The sequence below is a fragment of the Bombina bombina genome, chromosome 4, assembly GCF_027579735.1.
Source record: "Bombina bombina isolate aBomBom1 chromosome 4, aBomBom1.pri, whole genome shotgun sequence".
Classification (NCBI taxonomy): Eukaryota; Metazoa; Chordata; class Amphibia; order Anura; family Bombinatoridae; genus Bombina; species Bombina bombina.
This window is the reverse complement of record NC_069502.1, coordinates 1,146,469,402-1,146,493,074: the sequence shown is the minus strand read 5'-3', so window position 1 is coordinate 1,146,493,074 and position 23,673 is coordinate 1,146,469,402. Positions and strand designations below refer to the sequence as shown.

General features: G+C 37.6%; 1 protein-coding gene across 3 annotated transcripts in view; it reads right to left on the bottom strand.

Annotated features, from left to right (window-relative positions):
• Nucleotides 1–17,070, bottom strand: part of MIA3 (MIA SH3 domain ER export factor 3) — a 220,057-nt gene extending 202,987 nt beyond the window's left edge. The window contains exons 1-3 of one of the 3 annotated variants that reach the window (XM_053712522.1): nucleotides 16,754–17,070; nucleotides 15,150–15,283; nucleotides 139–225 (exon numbers count right to left, since the gene is read on the bottom strand). In XM_053712522.1, the coding sequence (XP_053568497.1) occupies nucleotides 139–225; nucleotides 15,150–15,283; nucleotides 16,754–16,874 (342 nt within the window). In that variant the 5' untranslated portion in view covers nucleotides 16,875–17,070. The remainder of the gene's footprint in view (nucleotides 1–138; nucleotides 226–15,149; nucleotides 15,284–16,753) is intronic. The other 2 variants (XM_053712523.1, XM_053712521.1) reach the window with 2 other exon arrangements.
• Nucleotides 17,071–23,673: the final 6,603 nt, after the last annotated feature.

Sequence of the window (23,673 nt, the reverse complement as noted above, 5' to 3'; positions counted from 1 at the left end):
GTTATCTTTAGACATCGCACTAATTCCCCATTTATGTTGTTTGCTCACAAACCGTTTATTTATTAAATAACTTAATAAAAGTTACAAAAAATAAAAACATCATATAAAAATAATAAAAATGTAATAAAATTAACTTACATCTGTTGGAAGTTCTAGTTCATCTTTAATGTGTACTTTTCTAATGTCCAGTAGATCTTTTGGAAAATATCCAAAATTATTGTCAACCTGCAAAAAAGCAAAAGCAAATTGTTTGTTAAAGATTGAATAGATCTAATACAGGTAGAAAACCCTTTATCCAAACTGCTTGGGACCGGAAAAGGTTTGGATTTTAGAATAGTTTGGATTTTGGATTATTTGCACCTGTAAAATGGGACAGTTTGGAGAGGGGATGGGACCAAGTGTAAACAACAATACCTTATGTTATTTAGGCAATATTTACATTTCACATTGCTGCTCCTGAGCCTACCTATCAATCAAGGATTAGAAAGTAGTTTAAAACTATACGCTTTACGCTCCAAATCCTGAAAGTTACATTTTTATTTTACTGTCCCTTTAAGGTTTTGAGGCCGTACAACTAAAGCACTAATTAACTGGAAGAATACCCAAAGAAATGCATTTATTTACTTTACATCAGTTAAATTCAGCAAGTAACTGCATTAAAGGTTGCAGAAATATTGTGGGTTTCATATTAAGTTTGTTTAATGCAAAGGTTGTGTTATTTATGTGATTAAGCCAATTGTTTCAATAACTTTATTAAACAGTATTCAAAAATGTCATCAACCAGGGCCAATTCATTGCTTTATGGTTTCCCAAGCAAAGATATTTGGCACCCCCACCCCTCAAAAACTGATCACATGTAGATGTGGCTTGCTTATATCAGTTAAGTTACTTCAAAATCTCAAAAGCGACTTAGAAAGTGTAAATCAAAATGGGAAATTATATAAAAAGTGGGTCAAACATGATGGAAAGCGTCTTATAACCAAGTGAATGTTATCATTTCATTGATTTAAGCAGGTTTAAAACCCTTCCACCGGTATGATTACATAAGGTCCAAGTTAAGACCCACCGGCTCACAATCACCTCTAAATACGTTTCAAGGGATATGAAACAAAAAAAATGTTGCTTTCATGATTTAGATAAATTATACAATTTTAAATAACTTTCTAATTTATGATTTTCAAATTTTCTTCAGTCTCTTGGCATCTTTTGTTGAAAAGCAGGGACGTAAGCGTAGATGTCTGCAGCAGTTTTGCAAGAATGTTATCCATTTGCAAGAGCACAAGGCTATTTCCTGCCATGTAGTGCTCTAGATGCTACCTACCAAGGTATCTGTTCAACAAACAACACCATGGGAAACAAGCAAATTTGATAAAAGAATTGGATATTTTTTTTAAATTGCATGCTCTGTATTAATCACAAAAGAATATGTAAGGGTTTCATACCCCTTTAAGCCCAGCCTCCAAAAAAATTCCACCATCATAATCATGTCTGTATTCAATAAATTTAGTTTTCTCAACAGTGGTGTTTTTTTGTTTTTTTTAATTCTGCGGGGCCTGTTAAGTAAAATATGGAGAGGTCTGACATGCTTTAAGGACATCTGTCACAATGCAAGGATCACCTTGTATAAGCACCAGGTCTGGCATTAACAACTTTAACCAACAGAATATAACATTTTATTTAAAGGGACACTGAACACACATTTTTTCTTTCACGATTCAGATACAGCACGCAATTTTAAGCAACTTTTCAATTTACTCCTATTATCAATTTTTCTTCATTCTCTTGCTATCTTTATTTGGAAATCATGAATGTAAATCTTAGCAGCCAGCCCATTTTAGGTTCAGCACCATGGATAGCGCTTGCTTATTGGAGGCTGACATTTACCCACCAATAAGCAAGCATAACCCAGGTTCTCAACCAAAAATGGGCCAGCTCTTATGCATCACATTCCTGCTTTTTAAATAAAGATAGCAAGAGAACAATGAAAAATTGATAATAGGAGTAAATTATAAAGTTGCTTAAAATTGCGTGCTGTATCGGATATCGTTAAAGAAAAAATATGGTTTCAGTGTCCCTTTAACTGAAACCCCAGAGGCAGAACTTTTTTTTCACTTTCTGCAATGACATTTCTTTAGTTAAAATGTTTCTGCATGCCATTTTGAAATTAAATACAAATTTAAAATTAGGCAGTTATACTAAAGCACCAGCTCAATTGCAATATACTGATTAACTGGAGAAAAAAACAAACATTTTTTTTATATATTATATTGGAGCAGTTAAAAAGAGACAGACCGTCATCAATCAATGCGCTGCTGCTTTGTCGTGCTACTGCTTATTTGACGGTTCTCTTCAAATAGTGCTTCGCTGTGGCTGCACTGTGTTAAGGAAGATGTACACAATGCAGCCAGAGCAAAGCACTATTTGAAGAGAACAGCCTGTTGTGGAGCAGCGCTGCAAAGCAAAATTGCTAACTGTTCCCTCATCTGTCCCATTCTTTCTGCAGACATGCTGCATTTTCTGCGATGACATCTCAGATGACAGCATGTTCTGCCTTGGGGACTCTTAACCTTTTTTTAAGATTACAGATGCCCCAAAGGATTGCCCAGTATATCCCCATACCCCCTTTGCCAGACTACACAAATTATAAAATGGACTTTTGTTCGAGAACAATCTTCAATTTACTAATAATTGTATCTATTCCATTAACCTAAAATAGTGTACCAATTTAGTTAAACATAAATAATTTGTAATGAAAGTTACACGTGCACATTGATTTTCATTAAAAAAAAAAAGTAATGACTCAGCTCCAGCTCGATTCACCTGCCCTCTATATCTTTACTCCCATGGTTACTAATAAACCAGCATTATCATGCATTGCATCTGCTCATTGTACTTTACAATGTATATCCATTAGTTGCAAAACTAACAGGTTAATACTCGTCTGGAAGCCACTGGTTGGTGAAATCAAGGACCAACTCAGGATTTCTCTCTAAAGATCTTATTCCAAGCTGTCAGCATTAGTAAAACATAGAACATGAAAATCTAGTTAAATAAATGATAAACTATACAAAGAGGTGTATTGCCGGATTATCAGGAAGTTTTGCAAGAATGTTCATGGATCTTTGCACAAGCAAAACGCAGAAGATGACAATTAATGGGTCAGCAAAATCAGAATAAAACTTAAATGGATTGGATAGAGTATGACATTTTAAACACCTTTACACTTTTAATTTTTTTCAAAGAGTAATTCTGAGTGAGCTCAGGAGTGTACAAGTCTTGTGTGTGTGTGTGCGTATATATATATATATATATATACATACACACACACACACACATATATATATACACACACACACACACACACACACACACAGGGAGTGCAGAATTATTAGGCAAGTTGTATTTTTGAGGATTAATTTTATTATTGAACAACAGCCATGTTCTCAATGAACCCAAAAAACTCATTAATATCAAAGCTGAATAGTTTTGGAAGTAGTTTTTAGTTTGTTTTTAGTTATAGCTATTTTAGGGGGATATCTGTGTGTGCAGGTGACTATTACTGTGCATAATTATTAGGCAACTTAACAAAAAAACAAATATATACCCATTTCAATTATTTATTTTTACCAGTGAAACCAATATAACATCTCAACATTCACAAATATACATTTCTGACATTCAAAAACAAAACAAAAACAAATCAGTGACCAATATAGCCACCTTTCTTTGCAAGGACACTCAAAAGCCTGCCATCCATGGATTCTGTCAGTGTTTTGATCTGTTCACCATCAACATTGCGTGCAGCAGCAACCACAGCCTCCCAGACACTGTTCAGAGAGGTGTACTGTTTTCCCTCCTTGTAAATCTCACATTTGATGATGGACCACAGGTTCTCAATGGGGTTCAGATCAGGTGAACAAGGAGGCCATGTAATTAGATTTTCTTCTTTTATACCCTTTCTTGCCAGCCACGCTGTGGAGTACTTGGACGCGTGTGATGGAGCATTGTCCTGCATGAAAATCATGTTTTTCTTGAAGGATGCAGACTTCTTCCTGTACCACTGCTTGAAGAAGGTGTCTTCCAGAAACTGGCAGTAGGACTGGGAGTTGAGCTTGACTCCATCCTCAACCCGAAAAGGCCCCACAAGCTCATCTTTGATGATACCAGCCCAAACCAGTACTCCACCTCCACCTTGCTGGCGTCTGAGTCGGACTGGAGCTCTCTGCCCTTTACCAATCCAGCCACGGGCCCATCCATCTGGCCCATCAAGACTCACTCTCATTTCATCAGTCCATAAAACCTTAGAAAAATCAGTCTTGAGATATTTCTTGGCCCAGTCTTGACGTTTCAGCTTGTGTGTCTTGTTCAGTGGTGGTTTTCTTTCAGCCTTTCTTACCTTGGCCATGTCTCTGAGTATTGCACACCTTGTGCTTTTGGGCACTCCAGTGATGTTGCAGCTCTGAAATATGGCCAAACTGGTGGCAAGTGGCATCTTGGCAGCTGCACGCTTGACTTTTCTCAGTTCATGGGCAGTTATTTTGCGCCTTGGTTTTTCCACACGCTTCTTGCGACCCTGTTGACTATTTTGAATGAAACGCTTGATTGTTCAATGATCACGCTTCAGAAGCTTTGCAATTTTAAGAGTGCTGCATCCCTCTGCAAGATATCTCACTATTTTTTACTTTTCTGAGCCTGTCAAGTCCTTCTTTTGACCCATTTTGCCAAAGGAAAGGAAGTTGCCTAATAATTATGCACACCTGATATAGGGTGTTGATGTCATTAGAACACACCCCTTCTAATTACAGAGATGCACATCACGTAATATGCTTAATTGGTAGTAGGCTTTCGAGCCTATACAGCTTGGAGTAAGACAACATGCATAAAGAGGATGATGTGGTCAAAATACTCATTTGCCTAATAATTCTGCACTCCCTGTATATACACACACACACACATATTATACACACACATATACATACATACATACATACATACATATATACACACACACCAGCACCCTCTCACAAACATTACTGCTGATCAAGCTCCTCTCCTGCAGTGTGCTGTGCATACATTCTACTATAATGCAACACAGAGAAGAAATTAAAGGGAATGAAACAATTTTTTTCTTTCATGATTCAGACAGAGCATATATTTTTACACAACTTTTAAATTTACTAATATCAATTTTTCTTCATTCTCTTGGAGCAGCAATGCAGTACTGGGAGCTAGCTGAACACATTGGTAAGCCAATGACAAGAAGCATGTGCAGCTACCAATCAGCAGCTAGCTCCCAGCTCCTGAGCCTATCTAGGCATGCGTTCCAACAAAGGATACCAAGAGAACTAAACAAATTAGTATATTGGAAAGCCGTTTAAAATTGTTTGTACGCTCTATCTAAATCACAAAACAATTTGTAGTTCATGTCCCATTAACTTAGCAGCAATGAGGCAGGAGGTTTTCTAACTTACTTGCAAAGAAGCCTGCAAGGGAACCATGACAACAGTGATGTGATTGAGTTGGAGTAATGACTGACAGCTGCGTTCTCCAATAGCCATCAAACAGTCAGATGCTCTCTGTCACACTGCACTGTGAGAGTTACACCCAACATTATTATAGTGCAGCTGCAAAAGGGAAAGCCAAACTCCACAGATAAGTAACAATGCTGGTTAATGTACACTGATATTAAATATTAGTGTAGGGTAGAAGCTATTTAGTAATGCTAGAGTTATATTTTAAACTCCTCATACCTTTACAAAACTGTTTAAAACTAGAAAAGAAAATGATCTGGTGATTTATTTTGTCTAATAATATCTTCCAGTTTACCTCATGGTCCGTCTACCTGTTCTATCTATTTTTTATTTGTGTAATGTTCACATATGAGGCCACACCCACATACCACAACCTAAGCCACACCCCTTCAAAAAGTGTCCAGGAAATAGCTGGGCAAAGGGTGGTAACCCTAATCTGGCAGCAGTGTTTTGCAACAATGTTAATAGCAATGCTATACATAGTTGTAAACACCACTGCTATGGAATGCTAAAGGCACATGCAGACCTCTAACCTACCGAGGTTTACTCTTTAACAAAGGATACCAAGAGAACAATACAAATTTAGTAAGATAAGTAAACTGGATAGTTGTTTACAACTGCATGCTCTACTTGAATTATGAATGTTTAAAGGGACAGTATACATTTTCATATAACTGCATGTAATAGACACTACTATAAAGAATAAGATGCACAGATACTGATATAAAAATCCAGTATAAAAATGTTTAAAAGCTTACTTAGAAGCTCTCAGTTTAGCTGTGATGAAAAGGCAGTTGGAAAGCCCACTGCAAGTGGCAAATAAGACCCCTCCCCCTTCTTTTGCATATGAAAAGACCCTTTACACAAACAGGAGCAAGCTGGAGAAGGTGTCTGACGGTATTCACATAAACCTTTGGGGCTTGGTTAGGAGTCTGAAAACCAGAGCAATGTTATTTAAAAATAAGCAAAACTATACATTTAAAAAAAAAAAAAAAAAAAAAAACTTTATGGGCTTTATAAATAGATCATCTACAAAACATTTATGCAAAGAAAAAATGTGTATAATGTCCCTTTAATTTTGAATTTAACAATGATGCCTTTTTTTAATGTAACCAGTTGTAAATAATGACGTAATTAAAACGGACTAACACACTGAGAGTGTAACATAAAATGTTTAATTATGTTTAGTGAAAAACTAATGTATCTTTCTGCCTCCCTTTCTTGTCTGAAAATAAAACTTCCGGTTCTGAGAACTGATAGTGTTCAAGGCAGACTTCACAAGCCTAACCTTGTCACTTCTCTGTCTACAACTGGCTTCAGCAGAGACTATATGAGAAGAACTGCAAAACAATGAATATTTTGCTAATATAATGACTGTGGCTAGCCGTGTCTCCTCTAGTAACAAGCCTGGATTGGCTCCTCCATATAAGGCAAGTAGTGAGTCAAATTTGTCTTTTGAAAATCAATTGCAGTAAACATTTCAACAGTGCAGTTCAAAGTCACCCAGTATGTAAGTTTGTTGCAAAACTGCAGGAAACTTGTGTTTACTGTTCCTTTCATTGCAAGCATGATGGACATTCTGAGGACTGTAGTGCTTAAGTTACATCTTTTAATTTGTAAGAGCATTTCATTTTAGCACATAGTTAAAGTACTGTTTGGGAATCACAGAGCACTGCTCGTCTTAAGCACAAACTGCTGGTGTTCCAATTAGCAGCGCTAGTCCCACAGCTGAGTATTGTGATTAGAGCTGCCGATTGGATCCATCTGCAGTTTTTGCTTAGGGAAAGCATTGCTCTGCAGGTCCTGAGCTGTACTTTAACTATGTGTTTAACCCATTTGCAGGGGGGGGGCACATTATAGTGCGAATTACAGCATGTACATTTTTTTTTTACTATAATGGCCCTTTAACACTGCTAAATCCCACGCAGTCACACTCTATTGACCCATTTATTGAGGTCTATAATTGGCCTTAGCAGAGAACCAAACCTAGGTTACAACATTGTGGTGCGCATTGCTTTACTAGGCACTAAAACTTTACAGTTGTTTATTCAATAGCTAATATAATTTAAAATCTGCATATTATCTGAATAATCATTGCTTTGCATGCATCATTCTATCTAGCATGTATTTAGTATTTAAAGGGACATAAAACCCCAAATTTTTCTCTTTCATTATTTGCAACTAACGATTATTGTCGCAATCCATTAATTGGCCAATTATTTTGCAAGCTATTTTGCCTTCACCAGAGAAGAGGTGCTCAGATAGTGTTGAGGTGCTTGAGATGCATAAGTAGGGGTTTGCAAATTTCACCAAGGTGGGATATTTATCTTTGCTAACTCTCCACTAATACAAGTGGCCTTTTAGCAAAGTAAGCCTGGACTTCATTCTAACATAAAATATCTCTTGACTATCTATATGCAATGGCAAATAACCATCTACAAGGTTAGGCAAAAAATATCTAGTCCGCTCTTAAAATAACAGATATATACTTATAGAGGTTGAGTTTGGTACATATTACAATTATTTTTTTTAAAAAATTTAAAAAAGGGGGGGGGGGGGCAGAGCCAACTACCGAACTGGTCGGACGTGTCTCATGCATCTCCCAGCTTCAGGATCCTAAATTAGGGGTAATTTCACAAATTACAACAACTTTTTGAGCAACATTTGTGTGAAAAGACCCAAGAACTGCTATATTACCATTATGAGCTTTTAAGGAGTCGGAGAGACTGATTCTACAATACCACCCTATCCTATAGTGATGATGCGAATTGGGTGACCATAAAACTGAGCCAACGCTTTGTACTTGAGGGATTACATGTAGTGTGGCTGGGATTATTCCGGTAAGACTTTGGATGTAACAACACATCGAAGAGCAAAACTGCCTCACTAACTTCACAGGGTGGGAGCCGCCATTTTGAGAATAATATATTCTATCCGCAGACCTCCAGTCAACTATCTAGCCTAAGGGAAGCTGAAAATAAATCGCTCCTCAACGCTTTCTATTAAGCCCTTAACATGGAGATTTCTTCCTACTTCCTTGAGGAGCTACGATGCCTGCTCGAGAGTCATCACGCTGCCTTAGCAGACAAGCTGTACGCAACGCCTAACAGGAGTAGCACTTACCACTTCCAGCAACCCGATTTAACTGAGCCCAGTTAAACCGAGGCTGGGGGTGGCGCTCTGGGGCGCTTACGCCCTGCCTTTAGGATATCTACAGAAGATCGGGAGGTTAGTGCTGCGGAGAAGTCACATGAAGAAGTGACGGCTAAAAGAGCAGAGAATACTATCAAAAGCCTAAAAACTATGCATCCAGCTAGTGCAATCACATCTGAAGCACTCAGATCAGACATGCTGAATGGATGGGAGCATGCTGACTATAATCTACAAGAGATCCCCACTCAGAAACATGACCATAGCTGTGGAAACCTAAGACTGCACATCACACATCCCTCTACATCAGCAGCGAACCCACATGTTCTCTTCTACGCTTCAGAGCACACCTTACTAGCTCCATTACAAGTGCATGTATATCTCTACGCAATCGCACCACTTTTGAGAGGATGGGACCCCGATGGCATCCCGGACTACCTTGGAGCTGACACCCAGCCTACCCCATGGGAACTATTATACATGACTATAGCAGACCCATACCTATTTAAAACGTCGCTCACAACACTTCAATGTTTGTGGAGTAAAACGTTTCTCAAAAACAACCTACAGAGACCTACTATGTTGCCATTTTATTATTAGGAACTTTACATGACGACCTGAAGTTTTAAACCCACTACTGTTCCTGGGATCTAATGTTTGAGATAACCACTATGGCTAATGTCTACTTTACTATGTTTCACTGTTGAGAGAGTGAAATACTCTTACAGGCCTCTTCTTAAAATTGGGCTTAGTATATATGTGTGTGTACAGCGGTTTACTTGCTTGTGATATGCATAATTAGTGAAGCAGGCCTGTGCTATTCATAAATGAGGAGTTGTAACGGGACTATCCTTAAATAAATATTACACAGCAGTTACAAAGCAATGTTGCTAGACTGTCAGGGGATTTAACCATGGTATCATTGTTGGCTGCTTGTGTGTATGCACATTGGAGCCTTGTTCATTTTGATGTAATTGCTTCTAGTTGTTCTGGTACTACTCTTCTACTATCCTCAAGCTTTAAGCCTGGAGGTGACCCCTTATCTACTCTTTAGATTATTTATATCCTAGCATGATAATATATATCGATATAAATCCTATATAAACCCACTGCACACGAGAACCCACTTCTACAATAGTAAGCTTTCCCAGCTACCTGCTAATTTTAGCTAGGTTTATTTCAGACCCTCAATACTAACCCTGACCCACAACCTCTAAATTTACTATCTGTCTGGAGCTTTATATGATAGGATGCCAAGGTAACTCATAGTTCGACTAGAAGTGTATATTTTGATTATACCATAAGCCATCACGAGATAGACAAGAGGTGCAGAGGAATTCAGCATCCTTAAGTAAACTAGCTCTAGTAAACCCTCTCTGCCCACTGCACTTAACTCACCACTCCCCCCCCCCCCCAATATAATGAGCCTCCTAGATTAGGGAGACTACATCTGCGGTTTCTCTTGCCTATACCGCAACCTCAGCAACTCCCTTAGTATTTACTTTCACATATTATCATAGTGTTTGATTATACCTACCCTATTTAGCTCAGTATTGATCAGCATTACTCGCCAGCTGAGTCTATAATCTTAAAATAATTTCTTAGTTGCCTTCTTTGCAACTACTAAGATCATGATAGCGCCCAAAACTGAGCCATTGTGCCAGTTTGAAGGCCTCGCTACAGACTCTATATTAAAATTAAAACCTGAGGTCTAGATAAAGTGACCCACAAGTGGTCTCCTACAATAAATGCAACCTTCAGCTATTGTTAGGTATTTCATTTGATTGGAGGCCCAAATGTGGTCTCTTAGAAAGATATGAAGGTTTAAACATTTTTATCGGCTTGTTGCTGAATGGTTTCTTTTTTTCCCTTTTTCTTCTTGCAGCAATTGCCTGTATTATTTGTCTTATACCAAGTGAATAGAAACCAATGTTTACAACATATGCAACTAATATGTAACTCATACGATGTATCGTGCTATAAGCAATTTCAACATTTTGTTGCATATTGCTGCAATTCCTTGTTTGTATGCCAAACCATTACCTCAATAAAAAATAAAAAAAGCGCTAAGGATTATATATCAATAATAGGACAAAACCTTACAGATTTATCTATACAGTACATACAATCAGCAATAGCAAGCAATCAGCTAATAATTGTGCAATGAGCTAATAATAGTGCACATCAATTCAAACAACTCCCATCGATCTAGGGCTAGGTGTAAATAACAAGCTTGGCACTATATCATACAAAGTATAGTCCTAAATCACCTGATTTAATATAAATAATCCAAATGATGACTCCTATTATTTCTGGGTTGCACATAAGCCAGGAGAAGTTGTAAACTTATAGTGTACTGAAAAAGTAAAACATCTGTAGACGTCCTTTAAGCTAAGGGCATAACCATAAAACACAATACCACGTGCATAAGCTCACTGTAGTGGAGCAGCTGGTGCTGTGCACACACCCAACTAATTGATTATGAGATTTGTTGACAACTATTTTTATAATCGATTATTATTTATTTGATGTTGCATGATTCACATAGAGCCTACATTTTTAAAAAACATTCCAGTTGACTTCTATTATAAATTTTGCTTTGTTGAAGGAGCAGCAAAGCACTACTGGGAGCTAGCTGAACACATCAGTAAGCCAATGACATGAGGCATATATGTGTAGCCACCAATCAGCAGCTAGCTCCCCTGCTCCTGCGCCTTCCTAGGTATTTTTTTCAACAAAGTATAAGAAAATTGATAATAGAAGTAAATTGGAAAATCATATAAAATTGCATGTTCTATCTGAATCATGAAGGAAAAAGTTTGTGTTTCGTGTCCCTTTAATGCTGTTTATGACCTGTAGCTACTTTAATAAATGATTCAGTATAAGCCATACTGCCCGAATGGACAATCTAATGCAAAACATAAAAAATAACAAATAAAATCATGTTCACACCACTAACCCTTAAAACAATGGGGTCAATCACAATCCTTTAGAAAATTATTTATGCATGGGGTTAAACACAAAGGGCACGATTTATCATGAGCTGAATGCCGCTATCGGTTGCGGGATCACTCATTTGAGTCTGCAACTGATATTTATGAAGCAGCGGTTTAAACCACTGCTTCATAAACCCTCTTGAAAATTTGGAATTGGCGGAAAAAAAAATCACCCCAGATTCATTTGCTCGGTCTAACCAATTTTGTGAGGGTAGGGGGTGCTCCCCCATGCAATGGAAATATAAGGAACAAATGCGCCCCCCAATCTGCAATCAAATCCGGATAGGTTCACAACATGTGGATCCTGTCTGTTCGCAGATTGATAAATCTTGCCCTTTGTATTAAAGGGTTGCAAGTCTAACAAATTAAAGAATGTACTTTTTCGACTATATTTTTTATATTCTAAGGAGCGGTATACACCAATTTTTATTTAACTGCATGTAATAGACACCACTATAAAGAAGAATATGCACAGATACTGATCTAAAAATCCAGTATAAAACCTTTTAAAAACGTACTTAGAAGCTCCCACTGTTAGCACTGTTGATGAGATTAGCCTGGGACACCCACTGAAGGGGGCTGATAGCAGAACCTACCCCCCTGCCCTGCATACGAAAAGATCCATTATACAAACAGAAGCAGTCTGAAGTCTGTATACATCTAAAACTTTGGTGCTTGGACTGGTTAGTTAAGAGTCTGAAAATCAGCACAATGTTATTTAAAAATAAGCATACTATACATTTTTACAAAAACACTCCCAGATGGGCTATATAAATGGATCATCTACAACACATTTATGCAAAGAAAAATGTAGTGTATAATGTCCCTTTAAGTCTGGAGTCTACACTTTTAACAGTAATTGGAAAGCCTACAATTTTCAGAATTAAATTACAGGAAAAGAGGATAAAATAAATAATGAAAGGAAAGTACAATGCAAAAATGTTTGGTTTAATTTCACTACACATAATTCAACATTTTATACTATTCACTCTCAAAATGTTTATGCCGTTTTAGCCTCCGGCTGTAATGCTTGGCTTTGGAATGAGTTGCAGAGCTCACTGTCATTAAGGGATATAAAAATTTGTCAAACCAACAAACAAAAACACATTTATTCTCCTCTTAAGATACATTTAAAATGTATGAAATACAAAAAAAAGTCTAAGAAGAGGACGCTATAAGTTATCTCCATAAAAAGGCAAACATATGTAAACTCACTAGCCGGCTTCAGGACAAACCTCACATTAGGAAATTGTATTTACAATGTCGTAATCCTATAAGGGGAAACAAATATGACATTTCTGTAAAGTGGACTAGACTCGTTCTTGCAGAACACTTCTGATAAAGGTTCACATGCTCTGTGATAGGACAGACATCTGCATGAGAAAAGTTATTATTTGGAATATGCCACATTGGAATTTAAATTAGACAGGTACACGTTTTAGACATTTTTAATTATGGGACAGTCATGAGTTTTCCCCACTTGTCCCCTAACATAATTGTCCTGAGACTCTGCCACGTTTGAAAACTATGGCCTGAGGCGAGGGCTTGGCATTGAATGACATGTCGAGGTCTTTCATGGTGGTACACATATGTTTGCCTATTGTAGTATCCAAGACTTGTGCACTTTATTATCAAATTTGGTGAATCACATAAAATAGCATCTGAATAATGGAAGTTTAATTCTGACTATTATATTCTTTATAAACACAAAGAGAAGCGCACTCACAGAAACAAACAACCAGCTCAATGGTGATTTACCACCTGGTTGCAGCATCTTTTTAGCCCAGTAATGCTTTTCACAGAGAAGAACTTTCCTGTAGTATATCAGTCTGATCCCGCCTATTACGGTCAGTCCAGCACCGATATATAAGGCAATTCCTCTCTGAACAAGGAACACAGCAACCCCAGAAGATTGTTTCGGCCTTCATTGGGGCTCGTCAGTGAGGTGTATGCATATTATATTCTTTATGTCCTGTTCCCAACTTGGCTCTATATGGTCATCTGAGGAGCTTTGTTCTTTTGAAAATATTTTGAACTTCCATCCCATACACTCAAACAAGCATCCTTGCAGATTCCCAATCAATATCTAAATCTATAGTAAATGCAGGAAAGCAAAAAAACACTGCTAAACATATAAAGGGGCCGCTGCTTCTTAACTTAACTTTCCGGCAAGCTGGAAACTTTGGGGGTAGATTTCAGCATCTTCTGCTTGTTAAATCTACTCCAACGTGTTTATTTATATACAGTACATAAACAGGTGACTGTAACAATACTTCTATGCTAAAGGTCTTCATCTCATATAATATTTTAGTTGTTCTACCTGGCCTATCAATCATTTTACTAATTAAGACCTGAATTGCGTTACATTCAGTAACATTACAAATTTCAATAATTACCAAGAACCCTATCAGTTTTAGCTTGAGATTACATAATTAAACCTTGCTTGCCAAGGATAACCTAAATTACCTCAAAATGCCCCGCAAAAAAAACAAACCCTATAAACAACATTTCTAGGAAAGAATAGCCTTTTCCCCCTAATTTGGCACTAGACAGAGATTGTAATATAAAATGTATAATTATATGTAGTAAAACAACTTTGCAGTATACTTTTAAGATTTACTTTGACACCTTTCCTGTAATTTCATTCTGAAAAATTGTGGGATTTCCAATTCCTGTTAGAAGTGGATGTGCAGTCGTCAGACCTCACATTGCTATATTCCACACTGTCATTGGTTAAACACGCTAGTCACCCATTGGCCTCAGCAGAGAAGGAAACTTAGGTTAAAACATGGCCACACTTCTTTATGGATACTAACATCTTCAATTTATTTGAATAATTACACAACTAACAAATTTTAAAAAAATAAACACCTGCATATTATTCTCAGCCTACTCTTTGCTAATCATTCTATCTAGCATTTATTTAGTAAATACCTTCCCCATGTATTTCTCCCCTCTCAGTTCAATGGAGAACAGCAGATCTTCAAAATAATACTTGTAAACAGTCACGCCCTGTTTCACAGTAACATTTAAAAAAAGAGACAGGTTCCAAAATTTAAACAAGCAGCTTTTAACTTTTAAAGGGCCAGTACAATCAAAATTAAACTATCATGGGTCAGACAGAGCATACAATTTTAAACAACCGCTGATTGGTGGCTGCACATATATGCCTCTTGCCATTGGCTCACTGAATGTGTTTAGCTATCTCACAGTAGTGCATTACTGCGCCTTCAAAAAAAGATACCAAGAGAATAAAGCAAAATGTTATAATAGAAGTAATTTAGAAAGCTATTTAAAATTACTTATTCTTTCTGAATCATGAAATAAATATTTTGCAGTTCCCTTTAAGTTATTTTCATGAAACAATCTTCCCATGGAAATACAGTAATGACAAAATATTAAACAAAAAATATACACATACATATTATTACAAAGATCTTTCTGAGTAGGTTTTTATTAAGATAATACTTACTGTCCCTGCCCAAAGATCTGATGATTTTCCTGCCAGTTTGTAATATACATATACTTGCTCATTCTTCTTAAAATTTAAAAAACGACAATCTGGACCTGTGAAGTCTTCCAAAGCAATACCCCAGGACATCAGCACTGGAAATGAGGGAGAATAAGTATGGAACCGATCAGAAAACAACATGCGGCAGCAATAAACAAACAACAACACTGTTTTAAAGCGTACTAATTACACTGACCTCCACAAACACCTGAATTATTATTGTTTTAAATATATGAAAACCATGGAAAAGATTGTATGGCAACTTTAACTATAACAAATGTCTCATAACTCATTAGTGGCCGAAAGTGCCTTTATGTATTTATAGTATGTTATTTATTTGTACTATTCATAGATTCAAAGTATATATCTTATTGGGTTTAACGGGTCATACATTACATATTCCTTATACTGTATATTATATATATATATATATATATATATATATATATATATATATATATACACACACACACATACATACGTATATAAAATGTAATTTATCTATAATGAGCCAACAGATTTGTCAGCATTCTATAGGGAGGGGGTACAGTAAATAAAGAAGAGACAGGTAATGCAAACTAGGAATATATATATATAAAGCAGGAACAGCTAGAATATTTATTAAATGTCCCTGGTATTTATACATATAATTGTGGCTCAGCACCCTGGTAGTTTAATGTACACAGACATTAGTGAAAACAAAAAATGGTTTAGCATACCATGCATACCAATAACCCTAGGACTGAAGGAGTAAAATCTGACATGGCCTAAAGTCATGACCTCCTGAAAAAAAGGTTTATGAACCCTAAGGACACTGCATTTATTTTTATTTTATTGCAACATGGTGTGATCTATACAATAAGAAATACAGGTTACATTAGATTTATATAGTCTGATTGTTCAGTTTTGTAAACCATTTTCTGTTAAAGTAGTAAGATATTTACAGGCCTCTGTAGTAACATAATGTTATTAAATATATGTTTAAATATGAGGTGTGATTTAAAAACACAAGAATATGACCTTACTGTACAAGGGCTATAAAGTCATTAAGCTTTACAACTTGTGTTCATTAGGACAAAGGCAACCAGCAACTATACGGTAACAATAAGGAATGTAAACAAAGGCAGCAAGATGCAACAACCCCCTCCAATATGGAAGCCCCCATTGCTTGGGGTTAACAAGATAATAATATTTTTTACAGATAGACTAGCTATATCATTGTACAAATATATTACAGTATGCAGTAGTGTTAATAATCTGTAACCATGTATGATGCAAATCACCACAGCAAAAGTATAACTGCACTAGGCATCAACCCTTTCCGCAGCCAAATGGGGATACAACGCATTTTTTTTTATATCAGCCATCTTTGGCAGCCAGGGGGTTAAATAAAAGTGTACTTGGGGGTAAGACACAACTAATATACAACATGCAGACACAATATATAACAGCTTTATAGCAACTAAATATCACTATAACTAGTGAGAAGTGGCTCACAGGTGGGAGGTGGTCTGAGTACCCCACACCCCCAGCAGTCACCCTGGTCTCCCATGAGTGGTACTCACTGCTACATTCCTCGTCCCCGCACCGCTTCAGGTCAGAGAATCTGCGGTCTTGTGCGGTGCTGCAGCTGGTGAGATGTGCAAATAAGAGCAGGAGGTATACATGGGATCTGGCTTCAGCCATGTCAGCAGCAGGATGGCAGTGTCCTGTGGATGGAGCAGAGTGGGAGCATGAGCAGAGAAAGGCAGACACGTCAGCAGGAGACAGCGCAGCAAGGATATAGAGGAGGAGATTGCTGGGATAGGAGGAGGAAGAGAAAATGTACACATCCTGCTCAGGGTCACTAAGGAACAGGAGACACGCTTCAAATGATTCCGCTTAATAAGACCTTATTGTATGTGTTCAGTCAGCTTTATATTACTAATAGCTAAACTCGCCATGTTACATAATGAATAAGTGACGATATTTCAACATGTGTCTTTCTTATTGGAATAATATGGGAGCAGTGTTTTGGAACGCAGCCCTCGTCACTGGCCTGTGATCACACATAGCTGTACTTCTGTATACAAATTTACTATGGTTGTGTTACATTGCAATTTCCACCTACTAACTCATCGCTATTATTAGTAACGGTAGTGATGTGTGACAGCAGATGGGGATCTGGTATGTGAGCAACAGGCCATGTAAGGAATACTTTCCTAAACGCGGAGATTTTACTTCTGGAGACGTTATGTTCTTTCCAATTTGTCTTAGAGAAAAACGAAACACATGAAAGACCAGGTCATTTCGAACAATATGAAAGTTGAGGTACATGGAGTTATATTCACATAGGATAGGGACATGCATCATGCATGTGGAATGGAACATGTACACATATGAAGCTGCTCAGGTAGGATCATAAGGACATATATGAGAAATGAACATGTACACATATGATATGAAGCTGCTCAGGATCATAAGGACATATATGAGAAATGAACATGTACACATATGAAGCTGCTCAGATAGGATCATAAGGACATATATGAGAAATGAACATGTACACATATGAAGCTGCTCAGATAGGATCATGAGGACATATATGAGAAATGAACATGTACACATATGAAGCTGCTCAGATAGGATCATAAGGACATATATGAGAAATGAACATGTACACATATGAAGCTGCTCAGATAGGATCATAAGGACATATATGAGAAATGAACATGTACACATATGAAGCTGCTCAGATAGGATCATAAGGACATATATGAGAAATGAACATGTACACATATGAAGCTGCTCAGATAGGATCATAAGGACATATATGAGAAATGAACATGTACACATATGAAGCTGCTCAGATAGGATCATGAGGACATATATGAGAAATGAACATGTACACATATGAAGATGCTCAGATAGGATCATAAGGACATATATGAGAAATGAACAGGTACACATATGAAGCTGCTCACATAGGATCACTAAGGACATATATGAGAAAGTAACATGTACACATTATTATTATTATCGGTTATTTGTAGAGCGCCAACAGATTCTGCAGCGCTATAAACAAAGGGGGAGTACAACAAAACAATTATAGGGATCAAATGGGTAGAGGGCCCTGCCAAGAGTTGCACTGTTGTAGTCAGCTCTGAAGAAGGTGATCTACAAACAGTTGGACTCTTAGGCTTATATTCTAAGGGTTCAGGGGATAGCAATGGAGGAGAGGAACTGGTATAAAGAAAGGTTAGCGTAGGTTGTATGCATCCCTGAACTGTAGAGTCTTTAGGGAGCACTTGAAGCTTTTAAAACTAGAAGATAGTCTTGTGGAGCGAGGCAGAGAGTTCTACAAGATGGGAGCCAGTCTGGAGAAGTCCTGTAAATGGGAGTGTGATGAGGTGAAAAGAGAGGAGGAGAGTAGGAGGTCATGAGCAGAACGAAGGGGACAGGAGGGAGAGTATCTAGAGACAAGGTCTAAGATATAGGGGGGAGCAGTGCAGTTGAGGGCTTTGTATGTCAGAGTGAGAATTTTGTGTTTGATCCTAGAGGCAAGAGGAAGCCATTGAAGGGATTGGCAGAGAGGTGCAGCAGATGAAGAGCGACGTGTAAGGAAGATAAGCCTGGCAGAGGCATTCATTATGGATTGTAAAGGAGCTAGGCAGCAGGTGGGGAGACCAGAGAGGACAGAGTTGCAGTAATCGAGGCTGGAAAGAATGAGAGAGTGGATTCAAATCTTAGTTGTGTCTTGTGTAAGGAAGTGTCTAATTTTAGAGATGTTTTTAAGGTGGAAGTGGCAGGCTTTAGCCAAGGACTGAATGTGAGGAGTGAAAGAAAGATCTGAGTCGAATGTGACCCCAAGACATCGGCATGCGGGGTAGGGGTAATGATGGAGTTGTCGACAGTTATAGAGAGATTGGGGGTGGAGATTTTGGAAGAAGGGGGGAAAATAAGGAGCTCAGTTTTGGAGAGATTTAGCTTGACGTAGTGAGAGGACATCCAGGAAGAGATGTGAGAAAGACAGTTAGTGACACAGGTTAGCAAGGAAGGAGATAGGTCTGGTGCAGAGAAGTAGATTTGGGTGTCGTCGGCATACAAATGATATTGGAAACCGTGGGACTTTATTAGGGAACCTAATGATGACGTGTAGATTGAGAAGAGGACCGAGGACAGAGCCTTGCGCTACTCCGACAGAAAGTGGTGACGGGGCAGAGGAGGCCCCAGAGAAGGCTACACTAAAGGTACGGTTTGACAGGTAGGAAGAGAGCCACGAGAGGGCTGTGTCACAGATGCCGAAGGATTGAAAGGTTTGGAGCAAAAGAAGGTGGTCAACAGTGTCAAAGGCTGCGGACAGATCAAGGAGGATAAGCAGAGAAAAGTGGCCTTTTGATTTTGCTGTAAGTAGGTCATTGGTAACCTTAACAATTGCTGTCTCTGTGGAGTGATGGGGACGAAATCCAGATTGCAGTGGGGCAAGGAGGGAGTTTGATGTAAGGAAATGGGATAGGCGTGCATATACTAGTTTTTCAAGAAGCTTTGAGGCAAGAGGGAGGAGGGAAATAGGGCAGTAGTTGGATGGGGAGGTAGGATCAAGGGAAGGTTTTTTGAGGATAGGTGTGACTAGTGCATGTTTCAGAGATAAGGGAAATATACCGGTGCTGAGGGAGAGGTTGAAAATGTGTGTGAGTATAGGGGTAATGGTAGCAGAGAGGGAGGGGAGTAGCTGTGAGGGGATAGGGGAGGTGAGATTGCAGTATAAGTGCGGAAACTTCTTCCTCAGTAACGGGAGAATGAGCTAAGTTTAAGGTTATGTGGGTTGTGGTTGATTGAGAGCATTTGAGGGGGTGAGAGAATGGAATTATGTTGAGAGCTGATTTCGTTTCTGATGGAGTCGATTTTGTAAATGAAGTGGCTGGCAAAGTCTTGAGCTGACAGAGAAGTTGTATTAGGAGGTGGGGGAGGGCGGAGAAGAGTATTTAAAGTTGAGAACAGACGTTTTGGGTTTGAAGAAAGATTAGAGATAAGAGTAGAGAAGTAGTGTTGGTTATGGAAATTAAGGGCAGAATAGTAGGAGTTCTAAATGAATTTGTAATGAAGAAAATCAGCTGAACTCCGAGATTTTCTCCAGTGCCGCTCAGCAGTACGTGAACATCTGCGTAGGTACCGTGTCAGAGGAGTATGCCAGGGCTGAGGATGAGTGTGTGATTTCCGAGCTATGGTAAGGCAGTAGTGAGGGTAGACATTAAGGCCTATTTATGTGAAATGTTTTAAAAAAAAGCAAACAATGGGAAATACAACTTTCAAATGCAGTCAAAAATAGTTTTAATGCATACCTTGCAAACTATACAAAATATTTTTGGGATAAATACATAAACTTGAAATCACAAAAAGATTATATGGAGGATTCAGAGGCAGATCAGCTAAATATTTAGCCACTATTACACAACAAAGAAATAATAACCATATTGCTGCAATTAAATCCGGATTGAATAGATACACATCTAATGCTTAAATTAAAAAGAAATTTGCAGATTTTTACAGGAAATTCTACACAGCCGAGAAGCATGATTCAGAAGCAAAAACCGCTTTCTGGAACATGGGGAAATTACCCAGAATATCTACAGAGGACATTGAAAATCTTAATAATCCTATAACTGTAAAAGAAATCACAGATGGGATAAAGGTCCTCAAATTTAATAAAGCCCCTGGTCCTGATATGCTGCCCCGGGGTTTTATAAAATATTGACATAACAAATTACTCCCGTGCTACAAAATTTCTATAACAACTATTACAGCCAGGTTAATACCTGTTTAGCCGCATCCAACATCTCACTTATTCTCAAAAAGGGTAAAGATCCTTAAAATCCTTCTTCATACTGGCCAATTTCATTACTCAATATTTACTATAAGCTTCTAACCTCCATAATTGCTAATAGATTAAAACCATATCTCAAAGAAATCATTCATGAAAATCAAGCCGGTTTTATGCCGGGTAGAAATCCTTTCAAGAACATTCAGAAAACATTGTTGGTTTTAGAATGTTTGTGGAATTAAATAAAAAGAAAACAGGATGGGATGTTGGATGCAGCGATTTTGACAGTCGACGCTGAAAAAGCGTTCAACTATATAAACTGAGATCATTTGTTTGCTGTATTAGAGAAATTTGGTTTTCAGGGTAATTTCATCAAAATCATTAATTTGCTATATTATAATCCGACCTCTGCAATCATTCTCAATGGCACTGTCACAGACAGATTTATTCTGCAGAGAGGGACTCGTCAAGGGTGCCCTATCTCGCCTCTGCTTTTTAATATCTCACTAGAGCCACTGGCGATATTGCTGAGGCAAATTTTATCCGGTATACAAGTTGGTGGTCAAAAGTTTGTCCTCTCGTTATATGCAGACAATTTGTTGATATACTTAAGTGGTTTAAAAGAATCTCTTGATAAAGATCTTGATAAAGGCCACCTGGGCCGAAACTGGTAGAGAGTTCACTGTTATTCATTTGTGTATATCTATTGGAACATTTAATTTTACTGTATTAAGCAGTCCTCGGCACAGATCACGTTACATCTAGTGACTGGCAGGATCTCGCAGTTCTACTCATTTGAACAGACGCTGTCTGTTGGAAGCCTCCACATCGTTATACACAGACGCTGTCTGTTGGAAGACTCCACATCGTAATACATACAAGTTGCCCATCTAATACACACAGACGCTGTTTGTGGGAAACATCATATTCAGACGCTGTCTGTTTAGAATCCAGTAGATACAGACACTGTCTGTTTGAATTACAGCATATACAGAAGCTGTTGGTTGGAAACCCAGCATATACAGACGCCTATCTGTTGGAAATTTCAACTCATCGCTATTTACCAATCCCAAGACTTGGATTGTGAGCTGGCACAGCTATTTATCTTTTCACATATCCCACTCTTTGGATTGAAGCATGCAACCCACGATCATATCCAATCACGTATTGCTTACCCAGTCACGTGATTTGGAACCATATTGGCCTTTTTCCAGCCTTCTCGTTTATACTAGCGGTGTTTGTTTGCTTAACCGCATATCTACCCAAAAGGAATATTTGGGTTTCTGATCTATTAAGGTACTTTTATTTACTGTCACCGTATATGGAGACATTTAAGAGGCTTGTACAGCAATAACATTAAGAGGTGCACCTCTAATATCGCATGGTTGTTTTATTTACACTTGGTCCTAGCATATTGTTGTTTTTTATAAAAATGTTATTAATTACCTTGCAAGGTATATTGTTTTTATGAAATTTGTCTTTCTACACTTTAAAGTGTTTATTTTTTTATTTCATATAGTACATGTTATTTAACGTGTCATATATTTTTATTCTCCTTAAATAACCATTCTCAATTTGCTTAGCACTCACCTGACTGTTTGTTATTATTAAAATAATCTCTTCCCAAATTATTATCTGCTACCCATATATTTGGCACTATTTCAGGTTACACCATCAATATAGGGAAGTCAGAATTATTATGGTTAAGTAAACCAATCAGTTTACCAATGTTTCTTCCTTTTAAAGAAGTCTCTCAAATAAAATACCTGGGAATTATTTTATCCAAGAACCCTCAAGAGTGGTAAGATTTAAATTTTCCTAGTTTTTTTGTTGAATGCAAACAGAAATTGTCACACTGGATGAATCTTCCAACATCGTTGTCAGCACAAATAATGCTGATCAAAACTATTTTATTCCCAAAGCTATTATATTTCCTTCAGAATATTCCCTTATTACTCAACTCAAAAATGACTTGGTGCTGTTTAACCAAACATGCACAAGATTCATCTGGAACGGCAAAAGACCAAGATTAGCATTGAACAAATTGATGCGTCCTAAAATAGTGGCAGGTTTAGCCTTTCCTGATATTAAATCTTACAACTTAGCAACACTAATTAAGTATGCCATAGATTGGATCACGGCACAACATGTTTCCTTTTTACAATGCGAAACTAATATAATAGCACCATTCAATTTGCAGGCAATATTACATTGTCCTATAAATAAACTCCCAAATAAAATAGCGAACATGGTTGTATTCAAAAATATAATTTTGGCATGGCAAAAATTTGGTAAGGAGGTCGATATTAACCCCTATTGTACAGAATTTCTTACTATCCTGGGGAACTCAGAATTTAATCCAGGGTATTCATATGCAGTGTTTAAGCAGTGGCAGCAGAAAGGTCCAATATATATTACACAACTGTTAACACAGGATTTTGTAACAAATACATATGCTAACATAGCTAGACAGTATGATTTGACTAAGAAAGACTTTTTTACTTTCTTACAGATTAGACACTACACACAGATTAGGCACTACAATAACGATTTACAAATAAAACATAGCCCAAATTGGTCTTTGGAAGCCCTAAGGAATAGAATTAATTTATAAAAGGCTGGTAGTTGTTCAATTTCGTCTTTTTATAATCTGATTAATTCTCATCAGAACCTAAAACACTTGGA